Source organism: Populus alba, chromosome 8, assembly GCF_005239225.2.
Source record: "Populus alba chromosome 8, ASM523922v2, whole genome shotgun sequence".
NCBI classification, from domain to species: Eukaryota; Viridiplantae; Streptophyta; class Magnoliopsida; order Malpighiales; family Salicaceae; genus Populus; species Populus alba.
The window spans coordinates 5,488,212-5,508,662 of NC_133291.1; the positions used below are offsets into that span (position 1 = coordinate 5,488,212).

General features: G+C 38.1%; 2 protein-coding genes, 1 long non-coding RNA gene and 1 pseudogene across 4 annotated transcripts; 2 read left to right on the forward strand and 2 right to left on the reverse strand.

Moving 5' to 3' along the window:
- Positions 1–520: 520 nt before the first annotated feature.
- LOC118055818 (protein BPS1, chloroplastic) lies at positions 521–1,862 on the forward strand. Its single transcript, XM_035067821.2, has one exon. The coding sequence runs from the start codon at positions 706–708 to the stop codon at positions 1,690–1,692; it is 987 nt and encodes a 328-aa protein (XP_034923712.1). The 5' UTR covers positions 521–705; the 3' UTR covers positions 1,693–1,862.
- A 792-nt stretch (positions 1,863–2,654) lies between these two features.
- Positions 2,655–9,317, reverse strand: LOC118055817 (uncharacterized). Its single transcript, XM_035067819.2, has 12 exons — positions 8,455–9,317; positions 8,187–8,303; positions 7,896–8,088; positions 7,486–7,652; positions 7,198–7,372; positions 6,565–6,626; positions 4,965–5,046; positions 4,424–4,481; positions 4,146–4,273; positions 3,396–3,479; positions 3,229–3,299; positions 2,655–3,072 (listed from the first exon to the last, which is right to left on the reverse strand). The coding sequence occupies exons 1-12, from the start codon at positions 8,982–8,984 to the stop codon at positions 2,946–2,948; spliced, it is 1,794 nt and encodes a 597-aa protein (XP_034923710.1). The 5' UTR covers positions 8,985–9,317; the 3' UTR covers positions 2,655–2,945.
- An 858-nt stretch (positions 9,318–10,175) lies between these two features.
- LOC118055891 (uncharacterized) lies at positions 10,176–12,228 on the forward strand. 2 transcript variants are annotated; one of them, XR_012170431.1, is made up of 4 exons: positions 10,176–10,435; positions 10,611–10,703; positions 10,770–11,564; positions 12,064–12,228. It is a non-coding gene; the product is annotated as an uncharacterized lncRNA (long non-coding RNA). The 2 variants fall into 2 exon arrangements; XR_012170430.1 differs by having other exon boundaries at positions 10,611–11,564.
- A 2,798-nt stretch (positions 12,229–15,026) lies between these two features.
- LOC118055927 (probable importin subunit beta-4) lies at positions 15,027–20,407 on the reverse strand (annotated as a pseudogene).
- Between the last annotated feature and the right edge of the window lie 44 nt (positions 20,408–20,451).

Here is a 20,451-nt window from a genome sequence, read left to right on the forward strand (position 1 = left end):
CATAATTTTGCCTACACCAAAATTGGGATGACCTTCATTGGATCGTAGAAGCAGAAGATTATTATTGTGCTTTCAAAATAATATAAGAAAATTCCCTCTACACACGCTATACCGTGAAATTCTATACCACGTCATTTTCGTTTTTAAGTTTTAAAACTGTTTTTTTTTTTAATTATTTTTTTATATTTTAAATTAATATTTTTTAATTATTTTAATGTTTAACATTACTTATTAACATTCATACTTTGTATTCGTTAATTATAATTAATTTTAATACAATTCTCCCTATGTATGATTTATTACTTAATTCATATCTCACACTTCCTTTTTTGTTTTTTTTTTTTTTTCCTTTTCTTAATTAGATGCGTACCCTTTTGTTTAATCTCTTAAAACAAAACACGCAGAGAACGACAAGCCGACAACCCTTGCTTACAAATAACAAATTCAAAAATATCCCCGGGACAAGACCGTAAATTAGGGTTTTGTTTTATTATTATAATGTCAAGGGTCTTTCTTTCTTTCTTGTATCTGTTCTGCACCGCGTCGAAAGTAAAAGAAGGAGCGTGCAGCGACCTCGTCAACTACCTACGGCGGCACCAGCCTCCGTCTTTTATTCCTCTACCGCCCTTTCCATATACATAATAAAATCACAGCCACCATTTCTCACCTGTGCTTATTTTTTCTATTCCATTCTTCTCATCAACAATGTTTCTGACTGAGAAACCCAATTATACCTCCTTCTTCGATTCTTTTAACAAACAGAAGAAGAAGAAGGAGGAGTTCGACCTTATCTCTCAGTCCTTCGACGAATCCATTCTTCGTCGCCTCAATACTTTATGTAATTCCCGCTCTTCTGTTACTATCAATTTCTCCTGGCTCTCCTCGGCCCTCGCTTTTCTCTCCTTCACACATAACCAAGCCATAACCCTACTTTCCAACCCCAAGCTCACCGATTCTTTGAATTTTTACTTGGATGACAGTGTCAAGCTCCTCGATATCTGCAACTCCATCGCTTCGGAGATTGAACGCTTACGCCATCGCCGGCTTCTCCTCAAACTTGCACTTCACCTATTTAACGACAACAACAACAGTGAAGATGCAGAGAAACTAAGAAGAGCTAGGGCTTCGCTGACTGATTGGGATAATAATCTCAAGGGACCCAGATATGAAAGCAGCAAGAATTTGGAGCATCTGGTCATAGATTTGGCTTTCATGCTTAAGGAGGTTCCACGTGGAAAGATCTCATCCGATGAAAGGATTGTCCGCCGCACGATCCACTCCGTTGGGTTGGTAACGGTGTTTGTCGCGGGAGTTGTGGTCGCGGCGTTGCGTGGATCGACGGAGTTAGGTGTTGCCGTTAGAGCGCCGTCCGAGTTTTTGTGGGCTGACTCGTTCAATATTCTCAACTCAGCGATCTCTCGGCCGGGCAAAAAGAGGCATCTACTCGAGGAGCTAGATGACGTGGAAGCACGTCTCAGGGAAGTGATCGGCGTCATGGATGACGCAGGCGGAGAAAAAGGGGAGAGCCTAAACGGTGCCGTCAAGGAGCTGGAGAGGGTGACGGAGACATTAGGAGAGGGATTAGAGAGGTTGAGTAACGGCGTGAATGAAGTGTTCAATACGGTTATGAGCAGTAGAAAGGAGATGCTGGAGAGACTGAGAGCGGGTCAACAAAAGCAACAGACAATGTAATGCTAAAAAGCAAAGGAAGCCCGCCAGATAAGAATACATAGAAAGAAAGCATTGTTTTATTTTACTGAGAAAAAAGTCCACCGTGGCGCGTGCGCGTGCGCGTGCTCTTGCTTGCTTTATAATCTTGTCCTTGTAAACGTGCACAGCTAATGAAAGAGAATTATTGCTAATTGGAATTTGATCAAAGCAAAGCTTCTATCAATAATGCTTGTTGTCATATCATGCGATCCTGGATAAAGATTCTGCCGCCGCAAGCCTTTCTAGAGTTTGAAATCTCAAAGCTTTTGTCGATCATTTCGATAGATCATCACTCGTGATATAATTTCACCAATTCAATGTTTCTCGTCTGTCAATATTTTTACTCTCGAATAGAAAAAACAAGGGTAAGTTTGGCAAGATGGCGGCACCAGTGCTGTGATCATCCTCGTTAATTATAGAACAGAGTGCTTTACTCGAAGACACGATTTTGCTCAAGAAAAGGTATTCCTTTATCACCAAGCATCTACCAAACTACACAAGCAGAGACAAGAAGCTCGAGGGTTTGGTGTGTCTCTTTTGAATCCTCACTACCCGTACGAGCATAGGCCAAATTCCTGACTAAATCCAAGACGTTAAATTCTACAAAAACTTGCTATCGTTATAGGATTTACTTGTTCAATCAGAAAGGACTAGAGAGAGAACGAGAAGCTTTAATTAACTTAATGAAGTAGAGGTGACAACATTGGTCTCTTTCCTAGGGCAGTTTGCTTTCCGAAGAAAGCAAGTCCAGTCCAGCTCTAAAATAGAGAGTTCTGAAACAAAAGCAAAGGCAACATGCAGCGAGAATATTGTCGACATAAATCAGTTGGTGTTCCATATATTTTAAGTTTCCTTCATGTGCGTGGCGGGAGAAAAAGAGGGAAAAGAAAAATACTCTGAACTCACAATTGCGGGACAGGAAAGAAAAAAAAGGGAGAAAAAAGGAAACCAAAAACATATAATATACTAATAAAATCATTCTCCGTGTACATACCCCTCGTGTTACAAAGAAACGGTCCGTGTTATCCTCAATCTTTTCCTCTCTTTACAATCTGCTACCTGAACTCTGCGCTGCAAAATAACCTACCTATTCTAGGCTTTCTAGCTAAATATTCGGATACAAAATAACTTACAAGAAACGATATCATTTCCTTCTTGGCAATCAACAGGACAAGATCTATCACTAGTTGAGCCCTATAGGGATGGTAAGTGTACATTACGAAAATTTAAGTCTATTAGCTGCTGTTTTGAATTGGCTGTGAAGCACATCTGTCTTCAACGGCTTCAGAGTTCAAAATTTTTCTAAGAGAGCGATATTGTAGACGAACATTCTCACCACTACCAATAATCTTAAGCAAGTACCTGAAAGAAAGAAAAGGAAAGATCTTTGCACTGTGCATCTAACATCAAATTAAACCATGATTTGCCTTTCATATCCATGCAGCGTTCAACTACCAATACCGTGATTATCTGAAGGTAAGCAGTATTTAATTGGTATAACAAGCCATCTCAACTCACCAGCCATTGAGACATTGTGAAGTGATGATTGCTTCCTTTCCAACAAATTTTTCTGGTGTCCTCCTATTTCCCTATATGATTCAACACAGTGCTCAATGTTTCATGCATGCAATGCCATTGACGACAGCCATAAACAGAATACAAGGAAAGAGAATGCTAAAACGAACCTTAATCACTACTTTCTCATTTACAGCAAAAGGATACTGAACTCCTCTATGCAAACCATCGTCAGCAGCAATATCTCCATTCTCCTGAGGACAGGCAAATAATCTGTCAAAATGCTTTTGAAACTGGACTTTTATTAATACATAACAGAATTCACAGCATGCTGGTTTTGTAAGCAACAAACTACAGAGAGTATCGATCATTGAAAACATCAGAGAGAAAATTCATTCATTTAAAGAGCTAAAATGGCACAACACAAAATACGACAAAATAAGGTTCTTCACACCAATTCCTAATGCTTCATTTGTGCTACCAGTCATCATTAGATTTTTATTGATTTCAAATCATTTAAAACAGAAAAATTTAGAGTTATAGTTTTCATCACTAAAAGCACCGATAGAAGTCAGAACAGAACCCTTAAAACATTGAACACTAGTGGAAGAGCTATCAATGTTCCATAGTAGTTGAGACAAAATAAGCCAAAATCAAGGTTCTTTACACCAATTCTTAATGCCTCATTTGTGCTTTCAGTCACCATTAGATTGTTATGGATATCACCCACTGCCAACAGAGCCAATGCCCAATTGAAATTTTATACAGTTTTTCTAAGTTGCATCTAAATTCCCTTTGCCTTGCCTTCCCCTTATCCACTACAAACATAAGTAGTAGAAGATTTGATATCCATGCATGCTTGTAGAACTGTATTTCCACGATAACTAGATAAAAAAGTTGGGCACTTATTTGAAGCATACCCCGTGTGGTCTCTTCTTCATGGAATCTGTGTGATCACCCATTTCTTTGCGACGCTTTCGCAGAGTTGCATTATGGAATAGCCTTCGATCATCTTCATTCTTTACAGCTGATGCTGCAGCTCTAAGAGCTGCATATAAGTTAAATATAAGAACAAAGATGATAAGATGCAATTAAGAGGTTCAGAAAAGAATTGGTATCTAGCATGACCAGGCATCAAAAGGTTCCGTGTGTGTGTTTGAGTGCGGGAGAGAGTATATACAAGTCAAGTAGAACCTACCATAATTAGGAACCAAAGACCCAGCCTCAATGTCAGCATTGCAAAGTGTACATCTCGACTGTGATACAAAAAACAACTGGAGTTATGATTCTTGTCTCCTATATAACAAGTATATCGTACAAAAGCAGCAGACCAGTAGATCTCATAAGAAGATATCAAAGAGCATGTCACATCACAAGGTAGGAGTCCTTGAATAACAGAAAACGTCAACAGACTATACATTTCTGTTTTGGTGCCTATGCAGTATAAGCAATAAACACTAGCTGAAACATTTGATGAAACGTCAATTGGAATCCAGGCAGGATGGGGATCAAAATTCTTTCTACTTCTTGAAGTATAATGACAGAAAAAGAGCAATGAGTTCTATGAGTGTCGAAGTTTGTAAAAATATACAAATGAAGGTCCTGAAACTCCCTTGAATGTATCGACACTAGAACCAATATAAGAACATCAGGCATCTAGTGTTTTTTACCATCTTATACCTATGCTATTATGAAAGTTACTTCTAATTTCCATATAACTAGCAGATAATCCTACTTACCATATCAATGACTCTTCTCAGCATGAGACCACCAAACGAATGTCCACAGGAAACAAACATGGCATCTTCAAGGAATGCACCTCTGATGCATCATTAGATAAGCGCATGGAAAAGAAAAAACCCATTTAATATTCACATAGCACACATTAACATAGCGGTCAGTTTCTTTCTCTCTCTAAACAAGAGAGGTCAAATCAACATATGAGTAAGAAGAGCAATAAATATAAAATTGATTTTATCAAAATCATCGACAATGAACAGATGCAGCCAAATAGGAATAACTTCTTGAATTACCATATTTTGATTTTTATTTCTGCACATTCTTGTTTTAGTCTGTTTAGAAATTTGTCCTTCTTAGGAATTTAAAGCTACTTAGGAAAGTGGATTTATGGTTTAGTTTCTATCATTTATGGTTTTCTGATTTTAGTTGATGCAAAAACTACTGATGTATGAGTTTTCTGGTTTTCCAACAATATACACAATGATTTTATATCAAAAGTTTTCTAGTATTTATGATTTTCCTTTTTCAATTTGGATTTTTATTTCCTATTTAGATCAGAACTATTAGGGGTTTTGGTGCCTATAATAGTAATATCTAAAAGGCAAGACTTTAATGATACAATTATGAGTATTTTGGTTTAGTTTGAGCTGCAGCCTGAGAGTGTTTCTTTTCTTCTCTTTACTCTAAATGCTATTTTCTTCTATTTATTTTTGGCTACTACTAACCTCAGTCATCATTCACATGTACAGTAAAAGCTCTAATTTCCTTCTAAGATCCTTAATTTTCTGACCTACTGAGCTATGAATCCTTTGTGGGGAATAAATCCAAATTTTCCAACATCAAGTATAGACCTGATGATTCATCCTGTTTTCTATTTCTTTGATGACATGGAACCCCGAACTCTGCTGAGAGCACCAAGAGATGAGGTTATGTAAAAACTTAATGCATTCGAAGTCAATTCTTAACAACTACTTGTAGGAAACTCTCATGATGTATACATACACTGGCAGGCCAGCAGTGCTGCAAATTTCTCACTGCATCAGTGAAAAGGAGACGTCGCAGAGATGAAATATAGACAAAAAGATTCACCACCCATCTTTTCCACCATTGTGACAACCTGAAGTCTACTTAGACACTAGCAGCTAAAGATCTTTGTCACAGGGATATATAACCATAAAAATCCCATGGCATGTGAAGTTGGTTATCGCGTGTGATCCTAGGAATAATTCTATGCTATGTATTTTTCTTTTATTGGCGAGTCACTCCCAAACGTTATATATGCACAACAAGACCATTAGAGAGGTTGGTTGTGAAAAAAAACAGAAAGAAACCAGTACGCGGATTCCTTTATAACATTGCACAAATATGTTTATTAAAAACTTACACTTTGTATTGGTAACAGTATAAAGTAGGGACTGAGAATATTTTAACTGGATGAATTTAACAATATAAGCCATGGTAAAAAAGGTGCCAGTATCATGTTGAATTGAAAAAACCTACTCAATTCCAAGACTTGAGGCTGTTACCTGATCTAGAATGCCATTATATTGAAACCAACAAGCATAATGGAAAAGCACAAGCAAAGACAGGAGAACTCACGACAAGGGATCTGAGAGCACACTTCTTAGTGATGGTTCCTTGTTCGTATCATTTTGAGCAACCTGTAAATCCAAAATTTAAAATGAAATCTCATGACAAATTACAACTGAAAGTTTCAGTTGATCAGCAAACAAAAAAGGTAAGGCATTTAACACAACAAGAAATAAAATCTCAATATGCATGAACAAAGAATAAGGAATTGCAGGAAACCAAGTAGCGAACTCATATTCTTTTACATGTGTGAGCATCACCTGATTTCAGCTGATTTTTTCAATATTTTTCTTTTTTCTCCAGATATGAAAGTCATATAGAAATTTTGCAAACCAGTGAAAAAAAATCAAAGAATAGGAACTTGATCAATAACAATATGAATTCCATAACCGTTGCTCATGTGGGGTCTTTAAGATCTGATCTCAGCTGAAAACAGGGCGGATAACAAATACGTTTCATGACAGATCAAATTATCTATTTCAGCAGAACCTACTCTTAACAACCTTGTGAGAAGAACAGAGAAGAAGGAAAGGCCACAAAGCACAACAAATAAAGAAGGATAAAATCTAGTATACGAAGGTTCAGTTGGTGGAAATTCTTTTACTCTTACACTTTTACAGGCAAACTCCAATTAGAACTTACATAAGTATTATTAGGTTGATTGCACACAACATCCTCCTCAGCAGAAAGGTCATCCATAAACTGACTCACTGATATTGGTACATAGCTCTGGGGAATAACATGACCAGCTGCTGCAATTGGAGAACAATCTAAAATAGCATTTCCCTGTGGCATGAGCCTGAATACCAGTGAAGTCCTGCAACAGAAAAGTTTAGTGAGCAGCCTAAATGTGAAAATCAATTGTAAAACTGGAACAATTTTAAACACAAGATGCATGACATTAATCAGTTTCAATAAAAATATTTATACCTCCCACCACTGTTAGTACCCGATGAGAAATCAGGAGCAGCTCTATATGAGGCAGCAGGACGAAGTCCAGCAGTCGTGTGGCTAAGTGTCTTGCCAGTAATGAGTAAGAGATCAACTGGAGCTGAACCACAATCAGCTAAGTACCAGCGACCATTTGGGTCACAAACCTAGGGGAGAAAAGCATTTAAGATGGTATAAAACAGATTGTCACTATTACACTAAAACACCTGTCAGAGTGTCGCAAATGAATAATGTTACTCATGGCTTGGGGGAAAAGGAAAAAAGGAAACTTTAGAATTAATTTGAAGCCAGCACAAGTGTGATACTTAGTCAGGAAAAATTCTCCAACACTAAAGAACAATATTTGTTAGATATCAGGAGTACATGTTGTTTAAAAGACAGTAGAATACCTGCAGACCAGGACTGTCTGAGGAAATCAAAGTCAACAATCCCTTCTCAACTTCACCATTAGCCGCTGGCTTCCCTGCCCCAATAGCCCCTTTTCCATTTTGCAAAGAAGTATGAGAATAGGTGGCAACAAGCACCGAAGAAGACACCTCGCCAGCTGGCAATGGGGTATCATCAAGCAACTGGTTGAAAACACTGCAGTCAACATAATTTGCAAGCTTCATATCATTCATAAGAATCTTAACCAACACAAGCTTTCAAAATTAAATATCCACCACCGTCATCATCCTTACTCGCTTCTTAAACGAAGATGTCTTGCTATTGCACATAAAGCAGAGCGCGCTGCCTTTCCCATACACCTAAATATTTCAGCCATACATGGCGGAGACGAGTCCCAATCTTCCACTGGCCTGCAACACATTTATAAATTATAACACCTAATTACCCACTCGAAGTTTTAACCTTCACACTAATTACACACAGAACCATTTAAAGTTTCCAACTTTACACCAATCGCACACTTCTAATCAAAATACACACTAATTAAACAAGCATTTTTACCTTCCAGCTCTGTACATATAAACCCCGCGGCCGCTACAACCTTTAACGACACCGTTTTGAGACCGACTCCTAAAATACAGCCTTGCAGCCTCGAGGCCACATCGCATAAGCGAGGCTTCTTCACTCCCCAATTCAATAACAGCAGCGTTGTGCCTCATTAAAGACCCCGAAAGCGCATCCACCGCCCGCACGTAGGGCCCGCCAGGAGCCCCATCGTAGGGAGAGATATCAGAGAGCCGGACCCTAGCCAGTGTGGGAGCTGGGTCAGCGGAGTGGTGAGCTGCGGATGCTATAGGGGAAATTACATGATCGAGGGCTGGTGGTGGGAGACGGTGAGAGGAGGAGGAGAGAGGGGCCAGAGGAAGAGGGGGTTGGGATTGAGTGTGGGAGGGAGTAGCTGGGGATCTATGGGCGGAAGTGGAGAGAGGGACAGGGTGTGGTGGTAGTGCAGTGGAGGTTTGCTGGTGTTGGTGTTGGTGTTGGTGTTGGTGGTGGCGGTGGTGATGATGTTGGATCATCATCAAAACCATTAATCATTGTTTTGTGTTTAACTAAGCTTGTTTGATTTTTGATGCGGAATGGTAGAAGAAAATTAGGGTTTTGAATTTGAAGTCGTTGTTTATGTTGTTTTTTTCCTCCAAATGACAGTAGTGTGGTAAAAGCTAATAATCTTTTTCTTTCTTCCCGGGGGAGGGGGGTGGGTGTTTGGTTTTGTTGATTATGGATTGTGCTGAAGCGTTGGCTGAGAAGTGTTTGTTAATTTCATTTCTGAGGTTTTAGAATTTAGATTTTGTTACGAGAAGAAGAATATACACACGAGAGGTGAGGTGAGGTGAGGAGGGTGCATGGAGGGAGGGAGGGAGGATGAGGGACCTCTATGTTTTACACCTCTTTTATACTAGTTTTTGTTTTTCAGCAATTAAACTAAAACAATTCCTCATTCTTCTTTTATCCGAAATAAATTGTGCAAACCGGCTATTATTTTATTTTTAAAAATTTATTTTTAATATTAACCTATCAAAATAATTTAAAAACACTAAAAAATTTAATTTTTTTAAAATATTTTTAAAATATAAAAATAAACAGGTCTAAATCAGACTTAAAATAATAATTAAATTAATTAAGATTCAATTAGATTATAACACAAAATCGAATACATGTGGATCACTAATAATCTAGTCATCTCTAATAAAAGAATTTCTAATTAACCTAAAATTTGTTAACTAGACGGCCAATCTGACCTTCCAATTTTTTAGACAAAATTGTGCAATACTGGCTACAAGATAGTTGGTTCCAGCAATGAGAGTTTTTTTTCAATTCTTTTCTTAAATGATAAAGAATATTTTGAGGTTGTCTTTTCGGCATATTCAAATTAAGTAGACTTTAGACAAATCGCAAGCTTTAATGAATGTTTTTAAGAGAAATCTCGGTTAAAATCTCTCGGAATATCGAAATCAAGGATAACCAAAGCTTGTATTTTCCTAATGAAGTTAAAAGAAACTAAAATATTGTACTTTTCAAAAGGCAAAAATGGGTGTTTTTTTTTTTTTTTAATCCGAGCATAAAAGAAATCTTTTTTCTTGTCAGCGGAAGTCCGGAACCCAACCCCTTGGAAGCAGGTGGCATACACAGATAACTGCAGCTGTGTAGATGCTTAAAAAAGAAGCAAGCATGCGTTGACCGATTGATTTTGTTTGACTTTGATGTTTTATGTGTTCTCTCTCTTGACTGCGGGACTATCGCTGCCTCATTTCTCTTGACTGTCTTTTGACAAGGAAACATGTGGGGATGGCTGTGAAGAGTACTGCAAAATTGAGATGCCCAGAGGTGTTGTTACCTTCTTCATCATTCAGTCGTCAAGAGACTGGTTAGATTGAAGCAATCAAAAGCCAGGAGGAAGCAGCTGCAGCACCTGCTTCCGCTCCATATCAGGCTAGACGAATGAGGCGACACTAGAATATAGAAGGAGACTTCTTTGTAGGTAACTTAACAATAGTCTCTCCCTCTCTCGTTCCCTTTTCTGGGTATAGCTGGAACGTAACGCGAGGCTTCTATTTTCAGACCAATTTAGTGTTTGATGATGCTGGTGTTCATTCTATAAGTTTTGTTATGGGATGAGGCAACGTAGTTTATTTTCTTTCTGATTCGTTTTGCAGATCACACATGCATAGATTGCGATGCCTGCCGTTGGATGGCTCCAGGAATCCTTCTATATTGATTCTGGGGAGGAACGCCTCAAAGCTCTTCAGGTGCCTTTGCAATTTGATTCTTTAGTTGCTGTTTTAGCTAACTTATGTAGGTCATTTACTTTTCAGACAAAATTTCCTATCAGCATCTGAATACATCGCCCCTCCCCCATCCATAGTTGACTAGTTTGGGAAGCAGTTATCTGCCTTGGTTGTTCAAGGAAATACTATATGATCTTTAAGAGTTCTCTTCTAGGAGAGTTATAAAAAGTTAGTGGATGCGTATAAGTTGGCTGCTAGTTTTTGGATGTCCACTGGGGTGTGGCGGCGGCACTCCCTTCAAGGAGGAAGAAATGCAACAATGGATTCTTCTGGAAGGAGGGCTTTAAGGCTTCAAATCGAAAACGGTTTTGAAGTTATTGATGATGACCTGGAGTGGAAGTTGGCTAAGCTTTTATACTACATTTTTGTCCACATCAATTTTTCATTCAATCAAAGGAAGATTCTACTGCATGGAGGATGAGAAGAGTAAGAGATATGCTTGTCTGCACAAGTTGAGTTTCTGGATTTTCTAGTGCATTCTTAAGCCAGGGGTTTACGTACTTTGCCGACTTTATTCCATTTTTTCTGATCTTCTGCCCCCGATTTCTGTCTGTAGCACAAAGGGCTTTGCCTCATTTTATCCAACTGTAGCAAACCTTTTAGCTTGTCTTTGATCGGCTTGATAAAAGTTTGACCTTTAACATTACTGATTGCACAGAATTTGATCCAACTGTACTGGTCTAACTGTTAACCTTAAAATGTTTTACATTTTAGGCCTTACTTTCTTGTCCAACGAGTTCAATCCATACCGAGAAACCTGCCCCAGATTTGTTCAAGCACAGAAGACATTTCCTACACCAATTGATCAGCAGAAAAACACCGGTAGGTTTTCTTCTGCATTCATATTTTGTACATATACACTATCACTCCAAAATTCAAAAATGTCGCTTGAGCATCTATATCAGGTCCTGGTTTAATCATGACAAGCACCGTATAATAGCCTCTGTACCAATTGTTCCAATCAAGTTGCATAAAAAGAGATCGCTTCTTTTCCTTCTTCATAAAAAGTAGTATTATCCCGGTGGATCTAAACTTTTTTCCTTATTTTCCTAAACGAAATGAAAGCAAATCGTACTCATTCCCTTTTCCCTTCTTATTTCCTCGAATCTTTTTCTCTGTCTCGCTTTCTGTATATCTTCCATGGTCAACCTTTTTCTGTTTTTGGAAACAAATTTCTCTGAAAACATAGGTTGTACCACTGTAGTAATTGCTTCGTGTTCGCATAGCAGCGCTTTAAGCATACTGATATATTGCTTCCAGTTAATTTCTGCATTAGACATCAATGACAGTGTCTCTATCTCATGGTTGGTGCAAGGATCAGTCTGCTTATTCTACAAGCCACTGAAGATATTCTTCACCGGGGACCATCTTCTGATGACAGAAACAGGGCTGAACATTTGCGAGAGATACAATAAATGTTCAGGCAGTTTAGGGTCAATTATCCAAATTAGAAGGCAAAACCAATTGTTCCAACCAGATGGTCATAGTTAGCATGAAAACAACACTAAAAAAATGAAAACTAACATCACTAAACAATAATAACTGGTGTGATATAATATTCCTCGAGTAGAATTAGTACTTGTTCCTGGAGAAGAGTAAAACTTTTCGAGAAGATAAATTTTCACACAACATTCACAACAAGGACTATATCACAGCCTAGGGTATCATTCTTTGAGCACAATACGTTTCTAATAGCATCTATCTGAACAATCATATTTTATTACCATGCTTCCTATTAAATGTGGACTCAATCATATGGTGTTGGCCATAACTAGTCGTGATTAGGCTTTACAATGTGTCAAGCCCCGTGTATTGGATATGGCACTGGTCAAACCCAGTCACAAATGAGTTTCTTAGTATATCCTGGCCAAGCATGTTAGGTATAAAATTTAAGAGATAATTGAGTTTCACACTATCAATTCTATATAATTTTAAATAAAATTATATATGAGTTATTTCTCAATAAATAGACTTGATAAAATAAGTATATACTCCATTAAGATCATTATATATATTAAAGTCTTTCGTGGCCAATCATTTTTTTATCTTTTAGCTTGATAAAATAAGTGAAATACAATTTATAATGTAACTTAAAATATCACAAAGATGAAGTTACATTTCAACTTTTTTTCTCTATAAAAAGACAAAATTTATAGGCTATAAGAATAAATATTCACAATCTTTATTCTCTATCGCATATATATTTTAAGAGCATTTTTCTCTATAATATTATTATATTTTTTTCTTTCTAAAAAAATAATTATTTAAATATCATAAAGTTCTTTCGGCCATTAAAAAAGACATTTTTTAGTTAGTTTCTTTCATTTCCAAGGGGAAAATTGTTTACTATTTATTTGAATTTCAGCTAATTTACTTCATTTTGAAATTAATCCAACTAATCACATTTTTTTCATCTATTTAATTATTTTTATAACAATAGAAGATGAATGATGGATTAGAGGAAGCAAGACAGGGGATGTTGCCAGCGTGACTAACAGAATTAATTGCCAAAGGAAACGTCATGGAAAAGATAATAACATCAATATCAACACCATGAACGTGGAGATCAATGAAACTGACATCAGTCGTGCCCAAAGTGTTGCATCATATTTGGATTTCATTGCCCATTTTCAGTCCTTGTTTCGACTTGAAATGCTCGCTTTTCCAGGGACATATGAAGTCAATAGCAGGACTCAAAAATTCCTCAATTTCGTGCATAATTCTTTGGTTAGACAATGCCTATAGCAGTTAGCATTCAGAAGTTTAGACTATCTCTGGAATCCTCAACAGAACTGGGAGCTTGATCTCGAATGTGAATTTCACGGTTTCGATTCCGCTGTAATTTGCCGGCAGCCATCTTCTCTGCCAATTCTTTTTTCTGTTATTAGTTTGGATAGATGCTTTCTCAAGCTGCCCCTCCCAAGAGAAAACATAATTTGGCCCTCTCTAAGAGATCTCTGTGCTGCACTGAGGTTGTTGATGATATTATTCAGCCTCGTCTCTCTCTGCCCTTCCATTGAGAATTTTGTTATGTTTTGGTGCCAGGGGCTCGAAATCCTTTAACTGTCTGGTTTGATCAACCTCGGTGACGTTGAAGTGTTGAACATTCTGTATCATGGCGAGAATCGGGAGTGCCACATTGATCTAATCGCTTGCAAGAAGAACATTGAGGTGGTGAAGCTGTGATGACCTTGCTTAACAAAAAGAGCATGTAAAGACCCTTATTTAATCCCGAAATCCCTTCCCTTGGGCGTGTTCTGCCTAGACGAGTTCAAGTCAAGGACCTGAAAATCTCCGTTTAAAGACTGGTGAAAGGCACCATTGATACTCCAGATGCGCTCCCGTTCAAATATGCAGCCTCCAAAACTTTCTATTTGAGATTTCTGAGCGCACCAAGAGCTGCTGCAAGACTTTTCTCAACACAAGCTCGGTACCTTTTGTTTTCTAAGAAAATCCTTGCTTTGTATGATATGATCGCTTGTTTCCTTGAAGATGTGATATGCTCAAACTTGCTTTGCTGGTATCAAAAACTTGAAGCTAAGAGTCAATCGATCAGGATGTAAAGATGTTTTTTTCCTGGCAGGAAAAAGATACGACTGTTTGTGGATGGCTTGCTTGGAATAATAGACGGGGTTGATGATGAAATTGAAAAGATCTTCGCACCGACGCTAATGCACATGGCTAAAAGACAAGATTGTTGCATATCTCATGGTAAATGTTGACGGCATGACGTTGAGAGGCAATGAAAATGAGGACCACGCAAGGACCGGAGATCGAAAGGCACTCGGAGCACTTAAATCCACAAAATTTAATTTCAAATCCACGTAAAAATGAATGAATAAACATTTTATCAATTACAAAGTGCAATTTCGGCACTCTGCAAGCTTATGGAGCTGAGAGCCGTTATCTTGCGGAGTGGCAGCAGCATCACCGGCAAATGTGCTTCTACAAACATGTTGATCAACCACAAGCCACTACAGATATAAAAAATGCATATCAAGAATTAATAATATAGTGCCGTGTAGCGAAGCAGATTCTTCAACGCTGCTGGCTTTTATATATTCACATAATGTATAAAGCAAGTGTCCTCGTTAACAGGCAAAATCAATGCGGGAACTGGAGTTTTGTACGTGCATGGGGAAAACAGATAAAAAAGAGGCTAAAGGTAGATTTCCAAGCATGATATAAAATTCTGAGGAGCTTGAGAAGCAATTTATGGGAGGGAAAACACAAACTGTCCTTTTTCTTCGGTAAATGGAGTGTGTGCTCAGAAGAAACCACGACAGCAGCAAACAAAAATCATAACATTGATCTTACAAAGGTAGTATTTTTTTTTACATTCTATGCTTTGTAATGAATGAATGACAAGTAACAAATTTGTATTCTGTGAAACACTCGAAAACCTCTCTTGTCATGAGCAGAAAACCCTGAAAAAACCTCGCCACTCAAGCTGAAGAAGCAAATAAATTGGAGAACACTGGAGCTATGATAAATAACAATGCAGGGAAATAAATATCGAGAAAATGGAATACCATGAAACAAAATTGATGGAAAAGAAAATAGTGCATTCACAGAATGAGATGTGGAGACAGCAGCAGGATCCAAACCTGTAAAAATGAGTGCATCTGTTTCAATTTATGCTAGTGGAGCAGGTATACTACGTAGCAGGTAAAAGTTTGTACTGATAAGAGTCTCTCATAAAAAAAAATCATTCTTACCTGATACTACTTTTGCATCCTCCCTGAATTTAGCCTTCCAACTAAAAGACGACATCAAAAAACATTTTCTTTGAGAAGCACACTCTGTAAAGGAAAACATATAGAAAACTAGAGAAGAAAGCGAACTGGCCAATTCAATCAGGCATCAACTTTTGGGGGCAAATGCAGCTAGAGCACTAGCATGTGCAGGCGAGAGGTTACTTAATAGAGGTTGCATTTGATGACCATAGAGTGAAACCAGGTGTGAGAAAGCTCTTCCTACTTGAGCCTTGACTTCAGGTGTTTCAACTGGAGAAACCACAACCTGAGCAAAAAGATTGACCAACTCTGGAACAAGTGCAAGGATCTGCTTTTGCGTATATAAAGAAAGAAAAACAAAGAGCACAGCTTTAGTGATCGAAACACAACTAAAAAAGCAGATAAGATTAGTATATGTCTGTGTACTGTTACTTTCACCACCTCATAACTATTTCAATGATCTAATAAGTTCACCAAACAATCTATTAGCTGTATCCATCTGAATGATGTGTACACACAGATACAAAATTACCTGTTGATTGGATGACAAAACAAGAGTATAGACACAACTGTAGACAGCCATGGACTCTTCACGATCTTCTTTTAATGGAAGAACTTTCAGGAAAACTGGAAGGACCTGAGAAGATTAACCCAAGAGATTTAGCAGTCAAGATTTATGAGGAAGAAATAAGTAAGAATATTAATGGAACAGACTGGAATGTTAACCTGATTTAATGGTACAGACTGGGGATGCGCCATTATCATCCTTGCAACTGCACCAGCTGCATTATCCCTGACAGCGTCATCTGGCTCTGACTCTCCAAATAATGGGAAGAGCCCGCGCAATGTATCACCATAATATCTGGTGTTGGTGAAAGAAAAAAACTCCAGCAACATAAATGAATGGGCTATGTAATGATGAAATCAGCAACAAAATAGTTCCTTCTACCTTTTAAGACAACTTTCAACATAATTAATCACTCACAATAAACTGTAGTCCCACACTATCCAGCAGCCACAACATAAATGTAGATTACAAAAGGCAGAGCTCTTAACTATCAATCATGGCAACATAGAAAAAAGAGGGGAAATGGGTAAGTTTATTGGGTTATGCATGCATAAGGATACTTCAAAGTTGACCCCCCACCATTTTTGCACAATTCTCCAACACAAAATGCAGCATTCCTCCTGTTAGTTGCATTAGATGATGCGAGTTCTTTGATTGCTAAGGGCATCACTCTCTGAAATATGAGACAAGCTTTCAGAAAATATAGAAAAAATATCAGAACTGCCAAATAACCAAACCTTGAATGAACAAAAAAGTGTCATGTTGCAATAAAAGTACATCAACATAATCCGCAATTGGAGCACCCATGCCCTGAGCAACTTCTGCAAGGCAAGCAACCACCATAGTTCGATCTTGCAGAGGGCGTGAAGCTTTCTGCACTTTCCAACCATCAAAATGATAAGAACCCAAACGAGTCTTAGCACAAGATGACAACTAACTTGCCAAGAGGATCAATTAATAACACACCGCAAATTTCATCAAAGGTTCAAATAGGTTTGCAAAGATGGGTGCAAAATGAGAGCCCATGGACTCTGCGAATGCAGGAAGAATGTCAGAAACAGCATCCATAAGCACTTCATCATGTTCCGTGTCATCATCTTCCATATCACTATCGTCTTCCAACTGCTGACAGGCTGACTCCTCTTTTAGCAATAGCAAAGTCGCATCAACAAGCCGAGACATATCTATGATCAAATCACATTAGAGCACAGCCCATTAAGATGTTTTATCTGCATCTAAGAACTTTAATTTCACGAGAGAGGGAGAGGGAGAGGGAGAGGGAGAGGGGGGGGGGGCAAATACAGCCATGCTTACACGGTTCAATAGCTGCATAACCATAATCCTTGATGATCTCTGCCACACTCGTACAAGCTTGAGCAACTACTTCCTTGTCATCATCTCCGGTCATAGTTTTGATGTAAATATCCATCACAGTATCTGCTTGTATGAAGATATGTTAATTGGAATTTATTCACCACTTAAAACCAGGATATTTGTTCCTGGCAGATACAGACTTTATAAGCCACTATCAAGCCATGTCCTCACCAAGCATTTCTCTTGCTTTTGCCGGTCCATCCTGCATAACAAGAAGCAAGATTAACATTTTACTAGTACAGACAACCAACCATCACAGTCAGAATTGAAGAGAAGTGTATTTGGAAACTAGTTGTATGTCTTTTCACTTCATCTTGTACCAAGGATAGACTGGAATTAAGTTGAGAATAAGGTCAGCAACATAACAAGGGAGGACATGGAAGAACTCATACAAACCAAAATGGCTCCACCGATCTATTTTCTTTTCAGGTTTTTATCCCAAGAAACAAATTAAATTCCAACTGAAAACAAAAATAAAAAATGCATGGCCAGATTGTATGAAAAGTGCAAGTTGTATGTAATATTCACAAGTCATCTGTCCATGGGTGTGGCAAAGGGAAAAGAGATGGGCTACATTAAGACAAGAAAAGTAAAAGATATTTCTAAAAACATCAAAGAAAGACAACAATAAGTAAAGGGCTAATGCATACTCACATTTTGACTCTGGAAGATTGCATGTGCTGCAGTCAAAATAGCTGTATGGAATCACATAATGGGATTAGTATGATTTCGGCGAGACTTAGTGTGTTATCTATTGTAATCATAGAATATTCATTCAATCTCTACATCTTTGCTATGAACAATACAGGCTTACAGAGCTTAAATCCCACAGGCAGCGTGTGATAAGACAAGTCAAGTCATGCAAGAATTAATAGCAATAACAAACATCAGGGTGACACGCTAAAATTTGTCTCTAATCTTTCAATCTCTTTTGAATTGCCAAGGAAAAAAGATGCCCACATTTTTGTTAAAGTTCCCATCCACTCTCCTCTCCTAAGAAAATGACTTGTTTTTCATATAATTATTGTTATTGCTATCTCATGGTGATCTGCTTCCACTTAAACAATCAAAAGAGTTCAATTCGATAACAGACATTAGTTTGAATGGGGAAATGGAGCAGCTGGGTATGCATTAACACAATATCATCAACAAGCCATATGGTTGTCACTCACACTTCAAAGCAATGATAGCCTGAAGCCGAACATCTTCATGGAAATACCCTGAATGTCTCACCAGAATCCTTGATGTCTCCTCCAAATAGCTTAAAACAATTAAAGAATTCAAGATGTAATACTTTATTTGTTATTTAAAATTCAAACCTCAGCATGATGATAACGGAAAATAATTCTGGGAATAAGGAGGATAGAAAATGGATACGGAGAATAAGAACTCTTTGTGTGAAGTGCATATAAGCCAAGTGCTTGAGTTGCAGCTGCCTTTTCATCCAGCACTCCTGTTCTTACACTGATATTCCGAACTCTTGGCTCATCATGAGCTTCATCATCAGATGAGACTCCACCAAATCCATTGATATTTCCATCATCAGATTCAATGATGTCCACTGCAGAACCATCATCAAGATTGCAGGAAGCAAATGCCAGGGGTACAACATGAGGAAGATACTGTTCAAAAAAATATCATTACATGTGAACATGGATTTATGCAAAGGACCATACAAGTTTATTTCCATGGAAATAATTAAACCTGTGCAAAGCTATCATCCATAATTTCTGCTACATTGCTAAAGAATCCATGAGTATACTCCCGAAGCTCACTGAACTCCAATCCAAAACCCTGAGAAAATACAGAAAAAATTAAATTTCTAAAAGAACATGCTGCAATTGTTAAAGAGAAAATGGTAATGTCATTACAGAAATTGCAGCTTCCATGAAAGGGGGTAGAATTGGTTCCATCCTCACTCTCCCAGCAGACATGGCCACTATTCCTACAAGCTCAGTAGCCCTTGCTCGTGATCGGAGATCTTCATCGTTGGTAAGCACCATGAAGGATTTCATTAACTCAAGAACCCTTTCAGAATAAGGAATGAAAGCTTGCTCAGCAGCAGATGCAACTGAACCGATTGCAGACTGCAAAAACATTACTTGGTAAAATTTATAAATATAACCAAAAACAAAAGGCACAGAAGTTAATTACTAATTCAGTTTAATCACATGATTTGCCAGAGCACATGAGATGCATCTTCCTTACCATGCATGTCTCCTGCAAATTACGAGGGCTATTTTGGAGGCTGCAAGAAGCTTCTGCATCAAAGGATCAAGGAAAGGAAGAATTTCTTCACCCATGTCCTCACAAAATGCTGCTAAAGCGTAGTATGACTTTTCCTATCCAAAATCAAATAAAGAAGATCATATGGAGTAAAAGAGTACTGTTTATACAAGTGCTGTGCAAAATGTGATTTGCATGATAACTTGATGGTATTCTTATGTTTACCTTTACTTCATCCGATGCATCCTCAATAGCATTTAAAATGCAGGGAAGAACACTTTCATAGTGGGACATGATTTCAGGCTGTAAATGCTCTGCAAATTGACCCAATGCAAATGATGAAGCCCCTCTAACCATTTGTTCTGGATCCCTCAAAGCCCCTAAGACAATATGAAGAATGGGTTCCAATTTATCTTTCATCAACTCCAGACAACCCTCTGAAACAACACCTAAAGCTGTAACAGAAGCTTCCCGGAACTTTGGGTTTGCACTCTGACTACTTAGAGAAGCAAACTCAAAGACAGGAGGAAAGACTTGCTTTGAGAGGTTCAAAGACATAGTGTCAATCACTTCTGCAGCGGCTCGATCAGGAGCGAGATCATCATCTTCAACAGAATCAGTTGATTCTGCAAGCAAGGGGCACATCACTTGCAGAATGGGGATGACCAGCTTATACTTTTTCAGGGAACTGTATTTGTACTTTGCCAGCCATGAAATTATCTGAATAGCCTGATATGAAAAAAGCAGAGGAAGTGGGGACAAGATTGAGAAAAAAAGGAGGAATTTCTGTGTCTCAACTACACAT